Source organism: Anastrepha ludens, chromosome 6, assembly GCF_028408465.1.
Source record: "Anastrepha ludens isolate Willacy chromosome 6, idAnaLude1.1, whole genome shotgun sequence".
Classification (NCBI taxonomy): Eukaryota; Metazoa; Arthropoda; class Insecta; order Diptera; family Tephritidae; genus Anastrepha; species Anastrepha ludens.
In genome coordinates, this window is record NC_071502.1 from 17,192,232 (window position 1) to 17,213,841 (window position 21,610).

A 21,610-nucleotide genomic window follows, 5' to 3' on the forward strand; every position below is an offset into this window, starting at 1 on the left:
AAATGCATATCGCACACTTCGTGATTTTTTCGGTTAATTTAATCGTCCAAATGTGCGTACAATCGGAAAACTTGTGCAAAAGTTTGAGCAAACCGGGTCTGTAGGAGACGTGAAAACACCAGTGCATGCTCGTACAGCTCGTACTGCAGAAAATATTTCTGCTGTTCGAGATAGTGTGGTTGAAGAACCGTCCACCTCAACTCGTCGTCGTGCCCAACAATTGCACCTCTCACGCTCGTCGTTGAGGAACATTATGCATAAAGATTTTATTTACACGCCTACAAGGTGCAATTGACTCAAGAACTAAAGCCTCTTGACCCTTTTAAGCGTCGTCAATGGTCAGAATGGTGGCAGGAAATTTCAACAGTGAAAGACCAATTTTCGAGGAAAATCATCTTCAGTGATTAGGCACATTTTCACCTCAATGGATTCGTCAATAAGCAGAACTGCTGCATTTGGGCGAATGATAATCCAAGAGTGATTGCTGAAAAACCAATGCATCCACAGAGAGTGACTGTTTGGTGCGGTTTATGGGCCGGCGGCATCATTGGGCCGGATTTTTTCCAAAATTAGGTCAGGCAGTTACTGTGAATAGTGTTCGATATCGTGAGATAATAACGAACTTTTTATGGCCCGAATCGGAAGATATGGATGTGCACGATATGTGGTTTCAACAGGACGGTGCCACTTGTCACAGAGCTAACGAAACAATGGCTCTTTTGCGCGGAAATTTTGATGGCCGAATAATCTCACGTCGCGGCGATGTCAATTGGCCGCCAAGATCATGTGATTTGACACCGTTGGACTTCTTTCTTTGGGATTATTTGAAAGAAAAGGTGTACATCGATAAGCCAGCAACAATTGAAGAGCTAAAGAAAGAGATAATTCGGCACATTAAAGGCCTAGAACCTTAATTATGCCTCAGGGTCATCGAAAATTTGGATCATCGGATGGAGGTGTGCCGCCGAGGCGACGGCTATTATTTGGCCGATATTTTGTTTCATGCGTAATTGCGCCATACCTATATTATCATAATAAAGAGAAATTACAATAATTTCCTAAAAAAATTGTATTTTATTCAAAATCAACACCGGCCCTTGAAACTTAACCACACTTTATATATTTTTTTAATACAATTTTTCTCTTTGAACTTAAAACAATTTTTTCGAAATAATAGCTGTGGCTAAAAAATCATCAGAACGACATTTCAGCTTTGGCTTTTATTTTGTTGTATTTGCGGATGTTGATAATTACTTATATAGAAGGTGAAGTCCGAAGTGAAAAATACTGAGCTATAATAAAAACGACAGAAGCTTTATTCCGATTCCGAGTTCATTTCTTCAAATTAGTCCCCCCTGGCCTCGATCCACTGTTTTGCGCGATCTGAAAGCTTTTTGAGAGAGTGTTTCAGGTCATTGACCGGGATGTTTTTCAAGATGTCAGTGCAAGCCTTTTGAATGGCCTCTACGGGCGCAATATGTTTTCCTTCCATGGCCAAATGCAATTTTCCGAATAGGTAGAAGTCACAGGGAGCCATATCAGGTGAATACGCTGAGTGATTGATGGTTAAAATGCGATTTATAGTCATCAAATCAGTCACAAGAGTTGATCAATCAGGTGGTGCATAATCATGCAATAAGCGCCAGCTTCCTGCTTTGCGGTATTCAGAACGAATTCGACGAATGCGATTTAACAAATGCTTCAAAGCGCCAATATAGAAAATTGCGTCATTGTTTTGCCCATTAGCACGAACTCCTTATGGACAATTCCCTTTGAATCGTAAAAACAAATGAGCATCGACTTGATTTTTGACTTCTCCAAACGCGTTTTTTTGGGTGGTGGCTCGTCTGGGGCCTTCCAGTCGGCACTTTGACGCTTAGTTTCAGGTTCATGTTGGAAATACCACGTTTCATCACCAGTTGCAATGTTGTTAAGAAAGTTCTCGTTTTTTTCGCCTTTTTAATGAGGTCTTTCGAATGTTGAATTCTGAGTAATTTTTGGTCCTCACTTAACTTGTGCGGAATAAAACGTGCACAGACCTTTCGTAAGCCCAAATGATCAGTTAAAATGTGATAAACCGATGTTTTGGAGATATTCAACTCCGATTCCATGAATTTTAACCATGATTTCGGTTCATTTTTGATAAATTTACAAACAATTTCGATGTAGTTTTCGGTGATTACTTATATTGGGCGGACCGTATGTTTGTTTCTTTACATTTATGTCCTCACAACCATCTCTGAAACGTGTAAACCATTCATGAACTCTGGCTCGAGATAGACAATCATCGACATAAACTTTTTTCATCAATTCAAACAAAATTTGATATTTATTAAAATTTATAACGGGCGCGAAAATTCAGCGTCAACTATCGTAAGTTTTAAATAAAAATAAATATATTTACCTTAAAAACATACAGGCACCAAAAACTGTAGGGTCTTTCACCAGATGTGCCTAGTTGTTATTTTAAAATAAAATATTCAAAAACATAGTTTCTTTCAGGTTTCACTATTTGCATTCAAAATACGGCTTTTAACAATTATATGTGGAAAATGACATCATTTAAATGCCCACCAAGAGCACATCTACAGGCTGTCATACAGGAACTTAAATTTTCAAGGCCTCGCTCACGCATTATCCCTTTGAGTTCAGCAATCTCGATCCGAAAGCTGGGTTTCAGCTCTGAAATCCTCGTTCGCTTTTCCACATAAAGTTTACTTTTCAAAAAAACCCCAGTCTGGACTACCATCCCTTGTTTTATCCTTGAAGAAACCAATTTCTTGAATTTTTTTCTTCAACCTTCGAATTGTCGGCTCATTCGGACGATTATTTCCACGAAAAAAGGGAGGAGTAAGCCATCAAGGTTTCATCAAATACGTGGACACAAATCTCCATTTCGAATCACAGAGTAATCAATCGACAATTTTTGAGCATACAATATTTGGTGCCCTTAAGCTTTGCTCATCAGTTGATGTTGATGGTCATGCAGGGCGAGCTTCGCTTTCCACGCTTTCTCTGCCTTCTTTGAGTTGTTTGTACAAGGTGACAAAAAATTATTAACCCTATCTTATAATTTTTGCAAATGGCGTCGTACATCAAACATATTTGACACTTATGATCTAGAGAGCTGCAGTACATAAGTACAAACAGACAAGCTATGTAGTGCGTAAAGTCCAAAAAACGAATTCCATCACTTAAAATATTTTTTTTTATTTAGTAAAAAAGTTACTTAAAAACAAGAGAGGTCAATTAAATTTGACTCGCCTTGTATCACTCAAAAGAAATCTTAAAAGAAATCCATCCTCAAACCAATTTTTTTTAATTTCGTAAAAAAGTTATCCAAAATCAGGACTGGATGTTTAATTTTGCGCCACCTTGTATCACTCAAACGGATTTTTTTTAAGATTTCTATCCCCAAACTAATTTTTTTAATTTAGTAAAAAAGTAATTAAAAAACAGCAGTGGATGATTAATTTTGCGCCACCTTGTACCATTCAAACATATCTTTTTGCAATATTGCTATCACTCACAATCATTTCTTTTTATTTTGCAAAAAAGTTATACAAAAAACAAAAGAGGATGACTAATTTTGCGCCGCCTTGTACCACTCAACAAAATTTTCTTTTTAATATTTCTATCACTCAAAATCATTTCCTTTCATTTTGCAAAAAAGTTATTCAAAAACAAAAGAGGGTAATTAATTTTGCGCCACCTTGTACCATCCAAACATATTTTTTAAGCTTAATATCACTCAAAATCATTTTTCCTATTTTGTAACAAAAATATTAAAAAACAACAGTGGATGATTAATTGTGCGCCACCTTGTACCACTCAAAAACATTTTTTTGTAATATTTTTACACTCAAAATCTTTTTTTGTATTTTGTAAAATAGTTATTCAAAAACAATACTTCATGTTTAATTTTGCGCCACCTTGTATCAATCAAAAACATTTCTTTAATTAGGTTTCCATCACTCAAAATATTTTTTTTTATTTTGCAAAAAAAGTTATTAAAAACAACAATGGATGATTAATTCTGCGCCACCTTGTATAACTCAAAATAGTTGCTTTTATTTAGTAAAAAAGTTATTCAAAAACAAGAGTGGATTATTAATTTTGCGCCACCTTGTATCACTCAAAATATTTTTTTTTATTTTGTAAAAAAGTTATTCAAAAACAAGACTTGATGTTTAATTTTGCGCCATCTTGTATCAATCAAAAACATTTATTTTTTAAGACATCACTCAAAATAGTTTTTTATTTTGCAAGAAAGTTATTAAAAACAACAGTACATGATTAATTCTGCGCCACCTTGTACCATTCAAACATATTTTTTTAAGCTTAATATCACTCAAAATCATTTTTTTTATTTTGTAGCAAAAATATTAAAAAACAAGAGTGGATGATTAATTTTGCGCCACCTTGTACCACTCAAAAAAATTTTGTTTTGTAATATTTCTATTACTCAAAATCATTCCTTTTTATTTTGCAAAAAGTTATCCAAAAACAAAAGAGGATGATTAATTTTGCGCCACCTTGTATCAATCAAAACCATTTCTTTATTTAGACTTCCATCACACAAAATATTTTTTTTTTATTTTGCAAAAAAGTTATTAAAAAACAGCAGTGGATGATTAATTTTGCACCACCTTGTACCACTCAACAAATTTTTGTTTTTAATATTTCTATCAGTCAAAATCTTTTTTTTTATTTTGCAAAAAAGTTATTCAAAAACAAAAGAGGATGATTGATTTTGCGCCACCTGACCTAACCTGATCACCGAAGTCCTGCTGCAATATTCACAATGTTTTTGCATACGAAATTTCATTCTGCAATAAAATTTAAAGCAACTTCCCTGCGTATCAAAATCAGGCATTCTTAACATCGCTAAATTCCCTTTTTTTGTTCTACTGATACAAAAATGGAGTGGAGTGGAGTTAGTCGCCTATGGAATTCACAATCCCTGTGTCACTTTTTTTCTTGCACGCTCTTCTACTACAATTTAACGCTTTACCAAATTCAGTTTAAAATATTTCCTTTTCAAATTTGACTGCTTTAGAGCTTCTGGTTAAAGACGAATGTAATTTAATCAAAATCCAAATATTTCCAATAATAAACTTTCTTGGCTATCTACCAAATGCAAAATACACAAGACTGGCGTCCCTTGCCGGGTTATTTTTTGCATTGTGGCTTGCCATTCTTTGACATCATAAAATCCAAACATATCTACAACATTGTTGAGGTCTCCCCAAAAAAAAAACAAAAACGGGGAAACATAAATAGATGGGAAATGCTTTTCGTGCGTGTTTTTTATGTTGCACTCTGCACTATGGAATTTATGAGGTTTTGCCACAATTTACCACCAACGAAAGCGATACCGTAGACACCACCATTACCAGTGTCACCGACAGCGTAAACAAGTTCATCGTTGGGCTTAGATTCGTGTGCTGCTTGACAAGGATTCACTCCGTTCACCTCAATTTTTCTTTTCCTGTCTAAATGTACGCTTGTCCTAGGAAATACTAAATAATTTGTGAGGTTACCATTTAACTTCTTATTCGTATTTTTAGGTAGGCAACTTCTGCCGCCAACGTGCAAATATTTTATTTGTTCCTTAACCAATTGGTGCGCTGTCGTGGGCAATTGAGACATAAATTTTAAATAAGAACTTCATATTGTTACAGTTGCTTGGTTTTAGTTGTTATTGTACTTACCACATGAATATACATACCTATGTAGGTATGTATGTTAAGAAGCATGCGGCAAATGTGCTCAATTTCAAAAGCACACACAAATATTTACAAATGTGCAGAAGGTCGGCTCGAATTTGGGCAGACGTACGTGCATAAATCTGCAATTGCATTTAAATTAAACGAGACTTGTCTTTTTAACCACAAGACTTTTACGAAGCTTTTAAGAACCATAAATCACTGTCGAAAAAACTTAATTGGTTAAGCATTGCTTATAAACTTTCTTCGTGTAGGCTTGCAATTTGCATTTTGTTAAAATGAATTACAAACGGAAATTAACTAATTTCCTTCTGAATTCTTTGGCAAAATAGATGTTTTCGACTTCTGATAGTTCGTACTCCGAAATGAGAATCGAAAAAAAGAAATTGTGCATTCAAATGAATTGAAAAAAAATATATATACAATATATAAAAAAGAGACAACCCTCACAACTTTATTTTCGAGAAAATGCAGAATGCATTCTCTGCGAATACTTGGCTAGCTGTGCATTTCTATTTCTCAAATACCACAAATATTGAGAATGCGCTTCTCGAAGGGCTAAACCGAAGAAGTGCGTGAGCGCCAAACGCCAGCGATCACCAATTGTTCAGAGTGAAGTGGTTCCAAACTAACACCATATGATATGGCACAATGTGATTGGTGGCACTGGAGATAGATGACTCCAACGACATCTATTGACAAAATACGAAAAGACTTTTTCGACTACCCAATATTTAGCGCGCGGTTGCCTAGTAGGCTTTATCACTCGTATGCACCTACCTATTATACAAATAAGTATGATCAGAATAAAATTCATAAATGACCCAAAAGTTCAAAAACTGATATTCAAATGAAGTTACTCAAAATTGAAATACAAAGTAATAGAATATTATTGGGTATGGGAATAAGTTTTCGCCCTCGCAAAAGAAGTGTCGCTGCTGACACTATTTTTGTGTTCGCTCTAGTAATATACTGGTGATTTAAAGGTTTATAGGTGAGGTCTCGATCGCAGTATTTGAAATTCGTTTGAAGCGTACAGATCCTTTTTTATCTGACATCATAAATGTTCACTGCTTTCGTCAGTTATTTTTGGTGCCATACTTCTGGCAGCTCGCCATTTCGACTATCAGTTGTTCATCAGCCCAGCGGTTAGAAATGCTGCCAAGTATTGAAAGGAGTTCCGGGGCGCGCTCTCATACACGATGAATGAGCTTCGCATCTTATTATCTATGGTTCTGGCACCAAAGCAGCGGCTATTCTTATGCTACAGTGGGCATACTTGGATGTGTGAATAAAATTATTAAAAAAATTCATATTTTATAATTTCAAATGCGTTTGGCAGTATGCAGTGCGTTATGTGTGAACAAATTATTTCTGAATTTAAATTTATTTGTTCGAAGCAAATAAACAAATTAAAAATAAGTCATTTGAAAAAATAAACTTCTTGCCAGAAACTGTCCCAAAAGTATAAATATTGGGTTGGGGAAAAAGAAATGTCGTATTTGTGATCGAAATTTAACGCTTTATTTAACGTATTTAGAATTATCCGATTCAAGTCAAATATGCCCCGTTTTGTTCGCAAACTTGTTGCCATTTAGAAGGCAACTTCATTATCCCCCCTTTATAAAACTCCCCCTCTTTATTTGCAAAACTAGAAAAACCTCAGACAACAAGTTTTCGCAAGCCTCTTTTGAGGCCAACCTGTGATACCAAGGGCGTTTTGCATGGACCGGAAGAGATGATAGTCACTTGGTGCCAGGTCCGGACTATATGGTGGGTGCGATAGGACATCCTATCCGAGCTCCCGCAGCTTCTGGCGGGTCATCAAAGATGTGTGAGGACGAGCGTTGTATTGGTGGAACAGAACACCATTCCTATTGACCAATTCTGGCCGCTTCTGGTCAATCGCCTGCTTCAAACGGTCAAGTTGCTCACAGTAGAGGACCGAATTAAGGGTCTTGCCATAGTTGAGCAGCTCATAGTGGATAATTCCCTTCCAATCCCACCAAACACACAGCAAAATCTTCCTGGCGGTCAAACCGGGCTTGGCGATGGTTTGGGCCGGCTCGCCGCTTCTCGACCACGATCTTTTTCGCTTGGCGTTGTCGTATGTGATCCACTTTTCATCGCCAGTCACCATCCGCTTCAAAAATGGGTCAAGTTAGTTCCATTTTAGCAGAGAACCGCAAGCGTTGATTCGGTCCAATAAATTTTTTTGCGTCAACACGTGTGGCACCCAAACATTTAGCTTTTTTTGGTATCCAATCTTCTGCAAATGGTTCCAAACGGTTTTGTGGTCTACACCTAGTTCCTGACTAATGGAGCGAATGCTCACATGCCGGTTTCTTTGGATAATTTCAACGATTTTATCAGTCTCTACGACGATTGGCCTACCAGTACGGGGTGCATCTTCGACATCTACTACACCAGAATGAAATCGATCGAACCAACGCTGTGCTGGCGAATCGTAACAGTATCAGTCCCATAAACTCCGCAAATGTTTGCCGCCGCCTTCGTTGCATTTTTACCTCTAAGGTAGTAACGAATTTCTTGCTTGGTGGATTCCATCTTTGACGCGCTATAACTTAAGACTGAAACGTACGATCACAACACTGTCAAAGAGACACTTGTAGTACAGATTGTCGTCTTCAAATCGCCGTTTAGTGTGACCCGATGCAATAAGTACAACGCAAGATATGTTTAAATGTCGCTCTCAATTGAAAAAATATGACATTACTTTTTCCCTAATCCAATATTAAAATAATATTGAATGAACTACATTTTAAGGTATATGACTTTTTTTGTTGTCAATTTAGTTGTTACAACTCCAAGGTCCTATTTTTCCTATTGCTCGATTACAAATTATTTGGTTAGACCTCGTAGCCGGAGGTCTGGTATCAATGTATTGGGTTGGGGAATAGTTCATAGCGTTCGTAAATTCTCTTTTATTATACAAAGATTTGTTTGCTGTTTGACAAAGGGAACTATTCATTCGACAAAACTCTTTCTGCTCTACAAAAATATGTTAATTGTAAATATTGTAGTTTTCAGTTATTTAATTTTTTATTAGTTTTGAGGCTTAAAAATGGAATACCCATGGGGCAAATATTAACTTTTTCGACAGTTGCTCTTCTTTGCTTTTCATCGAGGTCAAAAAGCTGCCGAGGCAGCACCGGATATTTGCGACGTATACGGAGAAGGTGTCATAGGCGAGTTTACAGCTCAGAAATGGTTTCCTAAGTTCAAAAATGGCGACTTTGACGTCGATGACACGTCTCACAGCGGGTGGCCTTTTGAATTCGATGAAGAGCGTCTCAAATCACTTTTGAAGGGGAACGGTCGGCAAAACAGTCATGAATTGGCGGAAAAAATGAACTGCAATCATAAAACGATTCTTAATCCCCTTTATTCAATGGGATTTACCAAAAAATTGGAGCCTGTGTGCCTCACGAGCTCAACGAAAAAAAAAAAACAAATAAAGTCGGCTTTAAACTGTTTCTCAGCTCCTCGTCCGCCATCAAGCGATACACGGTCATAACAGCGCTGTTTTTACCGAATCGTGAGACTTGATTAATGGAGCCTATACATCAATACGAAGTAATTAAAGTAGTGGATGGCTCCAGGAGATACGCCGAAGCTGAGAGCCAGGCCGGATCCTCACACAAAGAAGATCATAATATGTGTTTGGTAGGACTGGAAGGGCATGGTGCACTGGGAAATGCTCGTAAAGAATGCCACGGTCAATAAGGAGCTCTTTATTACCCATTGTCCAGCTACATCGCGTAAACGAGGCTATTCGACTGAAAATACCTGATCGACATGTTCAAACCATACTCCTTTATGAGAAAGCCAGCCCCCGTGTTGCAGAAGTCGTCAAAGTCGCACTCCAAGAGCTTGAATGGGAAATTCTTCAGCTGATTACCATCTTTTAGGCGCCCTGTCAAGCCATATGAAGGATGTTACCTTCGATAACAGAGACCACTTTAAGAACTGGTTCAACAACTTCTTTTACTCCAAACCAGACGATTTTTGGCGGAACGGCATCAACAAAGTGATCGAGATGTGGGAAGACTTACGCTTACACAGGGAGGTGTTTCAAATGCATGTAAGTTTTGCCAGAATACAACGATTTTGTCACATTTTCTGTAATTATTTAAATCTTCATGGATCAACTTAAGAACTAAATCACTAAATCACTGTGCCCTAAGAATACTCGAACTGGGCTGATCAGCTATATAAATAACAGAGGTATATAGCTGAATCAGCCCAGTTCGAGTATTCCTAGGGTAGAGAGGATCTAAAATTAATTAATTTAAACAAAAAAATTAATATATTGAGAAACCTTCCCGATTTTCTTTCGTAGGGTCTTACTATCAAAAGTTAAGTACTACGCATGAGCGTTACTTCATATCAACGCGTACTTGTACAACAATTTATATGGAACCGTTACAACTTAAAGCAATGAAGGAACTCACCTGTACTCTGACTTCCGGCAAATTGACTTTCATTGCTAGTTCCTCGCGTGAATACACATCCGGATAGTGTGACTTCTCAAATGCCCGTTCCAATTCATGCAGCTGATATGTTGTGAATGTAGTGCGATTGCGGCGGTGTTTCTTCTTGGAACAATTGTCATCTTGAGCTAAAAATATGACAAAATAATGGGGAAACAAGCATGTCACAAAAGAACTAGTACTTCTGTAATATTTCTGAGAGTTAGGCATATGGATAATAGCTCGGATCGGGAATAATATCTTCTAGACGATATCTCACCATATCATCACGATAGTTTAGGCGCCTTAGACCAGGGAAACAGGCGACTGTTATTGCAGATCTAAGAATAATTCACATCGCTTCTATATATAAAGAAACAAGAATCCATTGGCTATGGTAACCTACTATTTTACTTTCTGGGCCAGCTTCCCTACCAAAATAATATTTTATACTAAAAAGTCTTAATCAAAATTAAAAAACCGGTTCAATTGAATTTGTAGACAAGCTCGAAGGTATGCCGATTGAGCTCTGAAGCTCTCGGGAATTTAATTTTGAGTTCTATGTAATCTGAATTTGAGAGTTTTGAGTCACTTTACACAATGAAAGTACTTATACTACCCTAGTATATATGGTATGTAAGAAAGATGACATCCCTTCTCTCGGTCTAAATTCATAACCTTTATTGATTGAAGATGAAAGCTGCCTAATGTCAATTGAAAATGCAAAATAATTTTATCGAAATAATTATCGCTGGTACAACCGACTGCTCACGAGAGATTTCTCTGCCTTACCTCCTGATTTCCCGGGGCTGCCTTACAGACAGGTGCCTCGCTGACTTCCAATGATGACCCCATCCGCAGAGAGAAGGAACACTTTGAAGGAACTAGCAACATTGTTCTTAGCAGTATACCTAGCTTTGAAGTGGGCAGCACAACAACCAGCAATATAACATAAAAACAACATCCTGCGCCAGCCTAGTGGAGATCAAGGATGCAATTAAGAAGCTGAAGCTCAACAAAGCTGCAGGCGAAGATGGCATACAGCCTGAACTAATGATTGCGGAGCTGCAAATATCAGCGAAAACTCTTCATTCCCGCATTACCGCCGTCTGGAGCAATGAAAATCTACTCCGTCCTGGACAAAAGGCATCATCGAGAAGCTGCGCAAGAAAGGCCACCTGCCTGACATCGGCAACTGGCGAGGAATAACCCTACTTAACACCATCTACAAAATTGTAGCCGTGATCATACAGAGCAGGCTCACAGATATTGGATGCCCCTTATGAGACGAACAAGCTGGGTTTTGCCCTCACCGAAGCTGCGTTGACCAAGCCAACAGACATCGGATTATAGTAGAGCAATTAGTTGAGTGGCCCTGCCCGCTCTACATGCTGTTCAAGAAGGCGTTCGACATTATCAAACGAGACGCAATATGGTTGGCACTGAGTAGAAAAGGAGTTTCCCGAACTGGCAGTGCTTCACAAAGGCGATGTCAGCGATCCATTCACTACCAACGCAGGCGTAGGGCAAGGCAGTCCCCTGTCGCCCCTTCTCTTCGCCATCGTCCTTGATGACGTCATGAGCCAAATGACTCTGCACAAAAAAGGCACCGTATGGAGTTTCGCCAGACATCTTGAGGGCCTGAACTTCGCCTCCTCTCTCACAAACTCTCTGATATGCAAACAAAGGGGGACACACTAGTCGCGCTGCCACGTACGGTCGGACTGAAGGTCAACATCGCTAAGACCAAGGATATGAGAGTTAATCATAATAACGCAAGACAGATATTGGTTGACGTATGCCCGGTGGAATTCGTCGAAGGCTTCTGCTACCTCGGCTGCATCATCACGGCAGGTGGAGTAGATGAAGACGTCAACTGCAGGTTAAACAAAGCAGGGGCGGCATTCGGGCGAATGCATACAGTATGGGAGAGTTCGCAAATCTCCAGGCGCACTAAACTACGAATATTCGGCTCATGCGTGAAGTCCGTATTGTTGTACGGAAGTGAAACATGGTTGGTCTCTAACACCATCACACAGAGGCTGCAATCCTTCATCAACAAATACCTCCGCATCATCTGCAGAATATTCTGGCCCAACAGCATCAGTAACGACGCATTCTGGAGATTAACGAACGAGGAACCCATCCTTAGGCAAATCAAGCGCAGAAAGTGGCGATGGATGGGTCACACATTGAAAATACTACCAGATGGAAAGAACCCGCAAGGGAGCAGACGTCAACCAAAAAACACTTGGAGAAGTTCGATGTTGCGCGAACTAGCAGATGCTGTCATCTCATGGGACGGTGCAAAAACAACGGCATATAACCGTGTACGATGGATGTCTTATGCTCCCTAAAGGAGTGAACAAGCAAAAAAAAAATATTTATATATAATTGGCAGTCGATCCTTTGCTGGGGTTTTGGTCCTCTCCCAATTTGTGTCTACATCTTGATGTTGCTCCACAAATGAGAAGACCTAGAGTTTTATTCCGCCTCCGAGCAAATGGTTGTTATGAGTGTTTTGTGAGAAATTACATGCTAAGCCCGTTCGGCTATGGCGGCTGCTAATGCTTCGGGTTATAATCCACATACCGCAAGTATTTCAGCCAGTTTATTGCTGTCGAATGAACTCAAAAGTATGGGATGATGCCCATTTGAATCGGTAAAGCAGTATTTTTTCGTTGATAGGAAAAACCTCAACTTTATTTATAACAAATGTTCCTATTCAAATACGTATGAAGAAGTTTCTGGAGGTTTCACAATCTCTTGTGTCCTTGCAAGTCAGCTGAAATCCTCTTCACTCTGTTTTATAAATAGGCTTTGGAGTTCATTTGCCCAGAAAAGAAATAATATTAGTGCAGTTTGTATATATAAATACCTTCATCATCACTGCCGGAAGTGATCTTCTCGCCTTGCTCACTTGAATTTGTCTGATTCAAGTCTTCACTGGATGCGCAGCTCCCGTTTACCACACTGTCGGCGTCATTTAGTCGATCTTGTCCATCGCCGCCTGACCCGCTGCCACCGATCAAACGATAATCGTCCATGTGCCGCTGTTGAAATTGTTGCTGTTGTTGTTGCTGCTGCTGCTGCTGTTGCTGAGCTTGCTGCTGGTGATGTTGTTGTTGTTCCATAGCATTGCAATTTCCATTCAATGATTGCTGTTGCACCTCTTCGAATGTCCGCGCACGTATCCCCTCAAAACTTTTCATTGCATAATTTTCTACAGCACTTCCGTTGGCTAATTTTGAATCGTTCACCTCGCCGGCATCCAAGTCATCACAGTAGGAAACGGAGGATTTGCGTTTCAATCCACCGAATTGTATTCCCGCAGAGGCCGCTGCTACATTATTATAATTCGAGGACGGCGAATGTGAAAGAGTTGTGGGAGACTGCGGTGAGGTTACATCAATTGGACCAGACATGTCGCCTTGCCCATCCTTCATGTCATCCTCATCGCCTGCATCGATCTCACCGCTCGCCGAAATTGAAGACATTGAATGTTCATCGTAGTCCAGCAGGTTCGAGTGATTACTGCTAATAGTTGGACCGCCGCCACCGTTACCTGCGCCGCCCCCTCCTCCACACAGAGTACCAGCGCCATTGGCGAGACTGAAATATGAGGCGACAGCTGACTGATTAGCCAAAGCCGTTGGTGATGATGATGACTTTGCGAATTTTTGTTCCTGTTGCGCCTGCGCTTGAGCGTGTGCTGCCAATGCGGCCAAATGCTGTTGGTGACTGTAATGTGGCGGCGGCGGTGGTGGCCCAGTCGATGGTTGATGATGCGGGTGCGAAGGATGGTGATGTAGCGCCGCCTGAAGATGACTCGTCTCAACCATCTGATGCATCGAATTGAGATAATCACCACTGCTCATGGACGGACTGGTGCGTGTGCTGCCCGAATCGGTGCTGCCCGACTCGAGTGGGGGATAGCTTAAATGACTGTTGGCGCCACCGCCACCAGCACCGGTCATATTCTGATGCGGAAAGCTCATCATGGCATTGTGATAGTTAAGTGTTTGGTGCGAGTGTTGTGATGGCGGTGGTGGCGTGCTCATATGCAATGCCGCAGCGTGTGGATGGTGGTGACCGGTAGGTGATTGCATATTTGGGAATGCGACATGCTTATGATGCGTGGACTGCTGCAGCATTGAGGCCATGTGATTATCCATGTTGCGCAGGTGCGCCAGCGACATGTTGCAGCGCAGATCGGTGGCGTCATCATTGGCTACGGAAGAAAAAAGCGTTGGAATATAGTTTGAGTTATAAAATATTGCAATTAATAGAGAGGGGAGTTTTTTTTTACTTTATTTTATTTTTTTTTTTTGTTGTCGGGACAACTAGCAAGTGCAGCACTCAGACATTAATTAAGTCCATTGTACTACACTTGGATTCGCTTTTAATTTTCTTTAAATCTACCCGATCTCCGAAGAAATCTGAGTAGATCTTGTGGTGCCAAGGAGCCAAGATGGTCGCTTCTTAACACATCAGTGCCAAAGACCTCAAACCTGAATCGAGCGAAGGCGGGACAGACACACAGGAAGTGGTCCGCCGTCTCATCCTCCTCTTCACATGCTGGGCAGAGTACACTGTCTGAGATGCCTACCTTTTCCATGTTCTTCGCCCACAGAAAGTGGTCCGTCATTAGTCCAACCAGCCGTCTGCACTCCCCTCTGCTTAATGACGGAAGGGTTTGCGACAGTCGATCGGACATGACAGGTAACATCAGTTTAGTCCATCTGCACCCTCTCTCAGCCTGCCAAGCTCGCTTGTGGGTGGTAGTTACCCATTTGCTAACCGTGGCTGTGATGGCCGCAGAGGGGAGTTAAATCTAGTCATACTGAATGTACTGAGACTGTGCCGTTTAAGTTACAGGAATTTCCAAATTAAGCTACGAATAAAATTTTATTATTAACCCTCCTAGTGGTTCACTTCTAATTCTACATAAGCTGCTTCCACGACTGGAAAGCCCCTTTGTAAGCCTCTGAAGTTAATTTGTATGTTAAAGCGATTACAGGTTCTTTGACCTCCTGTGTGTCGCTACGTCGAGTTCTCTTTAGAAGCGATTTCATCTTGGAAATAAGAAGAAATGCCCGAGAGCGATATTGGGAATATAGGCTCGGTAAGCTTTTTTTACTTTATAAGCCCTTACACAGTGAAAGAGGAGTAAGCCGGCGCATTCTCACGGTGCCAAAATCAGCCTTTTTTGACGAGTACGGGCCGCACACGTCAAATGCGGGACTGCCGCCCGGAATATACTCATGCTGGATGATGCCACGTTCAATCGCCTTCAAACCTCGCGAGTAAATCTAAAGAAAGGTCGCTTTATTTCCATGCAAATGGGGCAGAGTTCCCATTTCAAGAGTTATATCTATATTACTCAAAACTCAATTGCCATAACCTCAATTAAACTGTCTGCCTTGAGGAACACGGGAAGGGTGAAGATTACCTATTCCGTTTAGCGTTTAAAGAAGTACAAAAAATATATTAAACCACCTTACAGATGTTCGGACATAGCTCAATAGGCATGAGTTAAAGGGCCCGTATGGATTATATGGCTCCGAAATGCAGCTGATTGAAGAGATTCGGAACGACAATAGAAGAAGAGTGGTGGAAAAGAGGCATGAAACCCAGCTCCATTACATTCATATATTTACTGATGGCTCAAAAATGTTGGGCGGAGTAGGTGCATGGATTTATTATACCGAGCTAGGCATCAGCCAGGCTAAGCTCGCTGACCATTGCAGTATCTTTCAAGCTGAAGTCTTTGCTGTAGTAAAAGCTGCAGAAGTAGCATTAGCAAAGGCAAAGAGCAAATCCAAAATAAATATATATGTACGTTGATAGACAAGCGGCTATAAAGGCAATAAAATCATATGAAATTTCGTTCTTAAGGGAAGGGAAGCCATAGAGAAACTGGCCGCGGACAGATCATCTATTGGGTACCGGGCATTGCACGAAACGAAACTGCAAATGCAAAACCGCGAAAATCATGTGTACACAGAATGGAGATAAATAATCGATTTTTTTAATAAGAGATGTTATTTTGATATTCAAAGAAAAATGATCGGATGTTTATTTCATTATAAAGAGGAAGGTAGACCTGTTATCGGAAAACCCTTTAGAAAGGAAAGCAGAACGATCTTAGGCATACGGCACAGGCATACAAAATAGGAATAGCAAAAAAGGATACCTGCAGATATTAGGAATTAACTGAAAAGGAGGGAGTCTTTAGAACACCGTCTATATTCTTGTCCTGCATTAGATAGAACCCGAATGAGTTCTATAATATGAGACGTCGAATGTCTCTCGGGGTTAGAGCTTCAGAGCTCACTTAGGTACGCAAAGGACGCAGACTTATTACGAGAGCTCTACTACGAAGACACCTAAAGCTCAAACTGGAACCATTTGGAACCACTAAGGTCCAATAAGTCTATGTGATGGCTTTCAGCCAGCCAGGCCATTCTAAACGAACCGTTTAGATGTCATCCACCAGCGATTCTTCGTGACCTCGAGCACCTTAAAGTAAATAAAGTTTTTGTTTATAGCACCATTACTCGTCGCAAAGATACCGGTAGCATTGCGAAACGTCATGGAGGTGGTCACCAGAAGACTGCAACCTCACGTGAAATGGTTCAAAAAGTGAAGAAGCGACTTGAGCGAAATCCCCAACGAAGTGCCAATCAAATGGCGAAAGAACTGAAAATATCTGATCGTGGCATCCACTGCATACTGAAAAATTATCTCAAAGTTAAGCCTTACAAAACTCAAAAGGTGCATGATCTCACACCAAAGAAGCAACGAGTCAGACTTGAGAGAGCGAAGGAGTTGCTTCGCTTGGCCGAAAGCGGTCAACTTTCGTAAATCGTAAACTCCCAAAACGATACGAGAATTTGAGTCATCGATTGGCCACCAGGGGGCAGCACCCGCCACAGGTAATGCTTTGGGCCGCTATAGCCGCAGATGGTCGCTCTCCAATGGTTTTCATCGAGCCTGGAACGTAGGTTCCAGAGAGAGAACGTAGGTTCGAATTTCGGTGAAAGACCAAAATAAAGAAAAACGTTTTTTCTTATAGCGGTCGCCCCTCGGCAGGCAATGGCAAACCTCCTAGGGCATTTCTGCCATAAAAAAGCTCCTCATTAAAACACAAATATCTGCCGTTTGGAGTCAGCTAAAAAACGTAGGTCCCTCCGTTTGTGGAACAACATCAAGACGCACACCACAAATAGGAGGAGGAGCTCGGCCAAACAACCAAGAAGGGTGTACGCGCCAATTAAATATAAAATATAATATAACTTAATAAAAATCTACCTTTATTAAGTTTCAGTAATGCAAAAAGAACCCAAGAAAGGCATAATTAATAATTTTTTTTTTCCCATCAAATCGATTATCCTTCAAAGTCCATTAGTGCCCATACGTACGAAGGTAATCACTTGTATAACTTCGAATTTCAATTTGTCTGAGCACTCAGCGTAAAACGGGTAATTACAATTTAATTAGGTATTTCCCACAGATATCACACAATTGCTCAGTGGTTCACATTGCCTGACCACTTGCACACTCTATGCCCCCCCTCACTCTATCGGCAAACATGTCCTTTCACATTGCTACTAATCATATGTTTAGCAATATCAAGGAATCAGCGACTGAACAACTGAACAAACGATTCGTTGAAATGGTCATATATCAGCATTTCCACCCAAGCGATTAGCTTCTGTGGTGGCAGAAGGCAGGAGTATGAAAGAGGCACACCCACGCACATAACACACTTAATACACATACATATGGACATAGCAATAAACGGCATTCAATTAGTCGCGTCATATTTACAATGTGCCGCAATAAAAATTCTTAAACGCCGCTTGTTTCTTCCACACAGCATTACATATTTTAAATGCTCACCCACAAATGACCTCGTCGGCACACAAAAACCCCGAAATCACATATACAGAGACACACACACACACACTTGGGTAGGAACTAGGGATGTCAATCTTTAATGTGTAAAAAATTCCGGGATTTTCAAGATTTGTAATTTGTATGAAATGGAGATAGAAAAAGCTGCTTTTATGGCAAAGAAGCAACATTGCAAATTTCTTGGCGCTTACAAATTTCTTCAGGTGGAAATCAAGTGTGGTTTCTTGGGTTGAATGTTGGTGGTGATTTAAAAAAGTAAAAAGTTCGATACATCGATAGTGCCTTTGATTGTTTGCCAGAGTTATAATGAACCAACTATAAACCATTGCCTTTTGTTTTGTTGCTAACGAAATATTTTCCACTTCGTATAAAAAAATGTATTTAAACCCATTTATTTATAATTCTTTATATGGTAGAAAAGCTTCTCAAACAATATTCATGCAATATTTTTGGAATTTGTTGTTGTTGCATAATAATTAATACCTAAATATCGGTATTCTGGGATCCCGGGTTTACTATGACGACATCCCGAAAATGCCGGGATCGTACAAATCGAAAACAGCTGCATCCCTTGTAGGAAGACAGTCATGGGAGATTGGGTTGGAGGGCAGCCAGTGGCAACAGTCATTCCTTTGCTGTTTGCCAAGGGAAAATATCCTGTGACATGCAAGGAAGTCATTAGCTGCTGTAGCGCGCCAAGTTTGAACGAGTTCCCTAGTTGGCAATGGTAAGCGGCAAAGTCAATAGCTGAGTGAGCAGAGCCAGAGCTAATGTGAGGGGGTAGTGATAATGATATGTGTTAGTTGCTAGAGTTGGAGGGGGAAGTAAAAGTGTGTTGCGGGTACTGTTGCCCATATCACTCATTGACTCGTTGGCAAGTAGGCGAAATGTGGCGACTTCGCCGATTTCGAAAATGGATTTCTTTTTTCATGGCTCGATTGCATTAACTACAGTAGGAACAAATGATATATGTAACGAGCGATTTGCAAGATTAAGGGAGTGAGAGCATGTGCGCGGTGCTGGTGGGCGCACAGTGGGCCCAATTAGTGTTTTGAAAAATGCATAATTACGCGCTGTGTTGAGTAATTGCATTTTGATGTGTTCAAATGCAATTTTTATTCTGGTTTGTTTTGAGCGCCGGCTTAGGGTGTTTCTAACCCGCTTCTTCCGCTCGACAATCACATACAAATTCACATACAATCATGATGAGGTTTGTGTATGTGCACGAGTGTGTGTGTATGTGTATTCTCATTGTCTTACTGGAAAACATATGCCGTATTATAATGCGGTAATTTGAGTTGAAATGTAAATTAATTCCTTGATTGATTTCCACACTCTTCCCAATGCTACTTTCTATATTCAATATCAGCGATGTAACAAATACACTTGTGAACTCATGTAAGTGTGTGTATGTGCATATACGAGTAAAGGAGAAAGCATGCATGTATTTGTTGTTGTGCTCACTCAAGTTAAAAACCTTTCATTTTTGCTAGTTGAGGTAATTTCAGGCATGAAATGCAATTAAGGGCTCCAGCCATTTTACAATTCTGCCATTTCGCCGAAGCAGTTGATGGCCTTTTAATTAAGTTTTTGTGTCCACTTACGTTAAAGTTAATATTTATTTAGCGCATGAGGAAATCTAATGAAATTGAAGGCTAAAAATTGGCACTCACATTTTTTGTTTGGACTTTGGCAAAAAAAAGCTTTTTCTGCTAGTTTAATGATTCATAATTCACTAAGATGGTCCACAAGAATTTGAAGTACTGAATATTTATTGCGACACCCGTGAAAGAAATCTAGTACGAGGGGTGCCTTTTATATGTCGGGATTTGGCAACCCTGATGTTGCAATCTGGCAACTGACAGCTGTATCGCAAAGTTTGACATTTTTTGGCTTTTACGTACTCAGAACGTTTTGAAATACCAGCGCTATTTGTGTTGTTTACAGTAACTTAAAAGATTCATCTCGGTCCAAAAATGGAATTAAATCGTGACCATTTTCGTGCGATTATTTTTTACAACTTTCGACGTGGATTAACTCAGCAACATTGCATGGATGAACTTAATTCTTTTTTTGGCGATGAAGCTCCATCAAGGACCAGTGTTTATCGATGGTATGGTGAATTCAATCGTGGTCGTAGTTCACTCCAAGACGAATTTCGTGAAGGTCGTCCAAAATCAGTTGTCGTTCCGAAAACCATTGATGCTGTGCGCGAACTGATATTGCAAGATCGTCATGTGACCTATCGTGAGATTGAGACAATCTTAGGCATTAGTGGGACCAGCATACATAGAATATTGCATAAACATTTGACTGTCAAAAAAATTTGTTCGCGTTGGATCCCACACAATTTGTCAATCGCTCAAAAAAAGGCTCGTGTCGATTGGTCGAAGGAAATGCTCAAAAAATACGATCGCGGGGCTTCGAAACTCGTCTATGACATCGTGACAGGTGAAGAATCATGGATTTACGTGTATGAGCCCGAAATCAAACAGCAGTCGAGTGTACGGGTGTTTCAAGATGAGCCAAATCCAACAAAAGTTGTTCGCGCACGAAGAACTTCCAAGCAAATGGTCGCCTGTTTTTTCGGAAAAACTGGACATATCGCAACCGTACTACTAGAACAACGCAGAACAGTAAATTCTGAGTGGTATACAACCATTTGTTTGCCAGTTGTCTTCCAAGAAATTAGAAAAACCAATCGCCAAAGACGGATCACTCTTCACCAGGACAATGCGAGCTGTCACACATCGGCTCAAACAACTGCATTTTTGAGCACCCAAAACATCGAATTAATGGGTCATCCGCCGTATAGTCCTGACTTGGCACCGAATGACTTCTTTTTATTCCCGTACGTAAAAAACAAACTGAGAGGTCAACGTTTTTCGACATCTGAAGAAGCGGTTGCGGCATTCAGAATGCATGTTTTGGTGGTACCTCTTTCAGAGTGGCAAAAGTGCTTCGACAATTGGTTCAAACGCATGCAAAAGTGTATAGATCTTCATGGAGAATATTTTGAAAAACAATAAAGTGATTTTCGATGATTAAAATTTTTTTTGTTCTCTAATCCCGACGTATAAAAGGCACCCCTCGTATTGATTGAAAAGAAAAGCCACATATGCATTTTTGTGCCGATTAGTACTCACACAACTGCCTGCTATGAGAGATATTAAGCGGCTTCGGTACGCCAAGACATAAATAAACAGATGTTGGCAGCACTGGAAAGGAGCTTACAAAAATTACATTTATTTGGAAGCACTTAATGGGTAAGATTGTGTTAATACTCTACCTACTATGAGTAGTTATAATAAAGAAATCGACTACTCTTTCTCTAAACACACCTTCGATAGCCTCTTCAATACTAACATCCCGTCAAAAGGAGAGAAATTAGTAGAGGAATGCCTGACTTCCATCTCAATTGCATCGGAGTACTTCGATATTAGGCTCATTTGAGTTCCCGGTCACTGC

General features: G+C 40.1%; 1 protein-coding gene across 1 annotated transcript in view; it reads right to left on the reverse strand.

Moving 5' to 3' along the window:
- The window catches only part of LOC128867853 (retinal homeobox protein Rx), a 142,983-nt gene that overhangs the window by 72,063 nt on the left and 49,310 nt on the right, over positions 1-21,610 (reverse strand). The window contains exons 3-4 of the mRNA XM_054109405.1: positions 13,101-14,453; positions 10,205-10,371 (exon numbers count right to left, since the gene is read on the reverse strand). Coding sequence (XP_053965380.1) covers positions 10,205-10,371; positions 13,101-14,453 — 1,520 coding nt within the window. The remainder of the gene's footprint in view (positions 1-10,204; positions 10,372-13,100; positions 14,454-21,610) is intronic.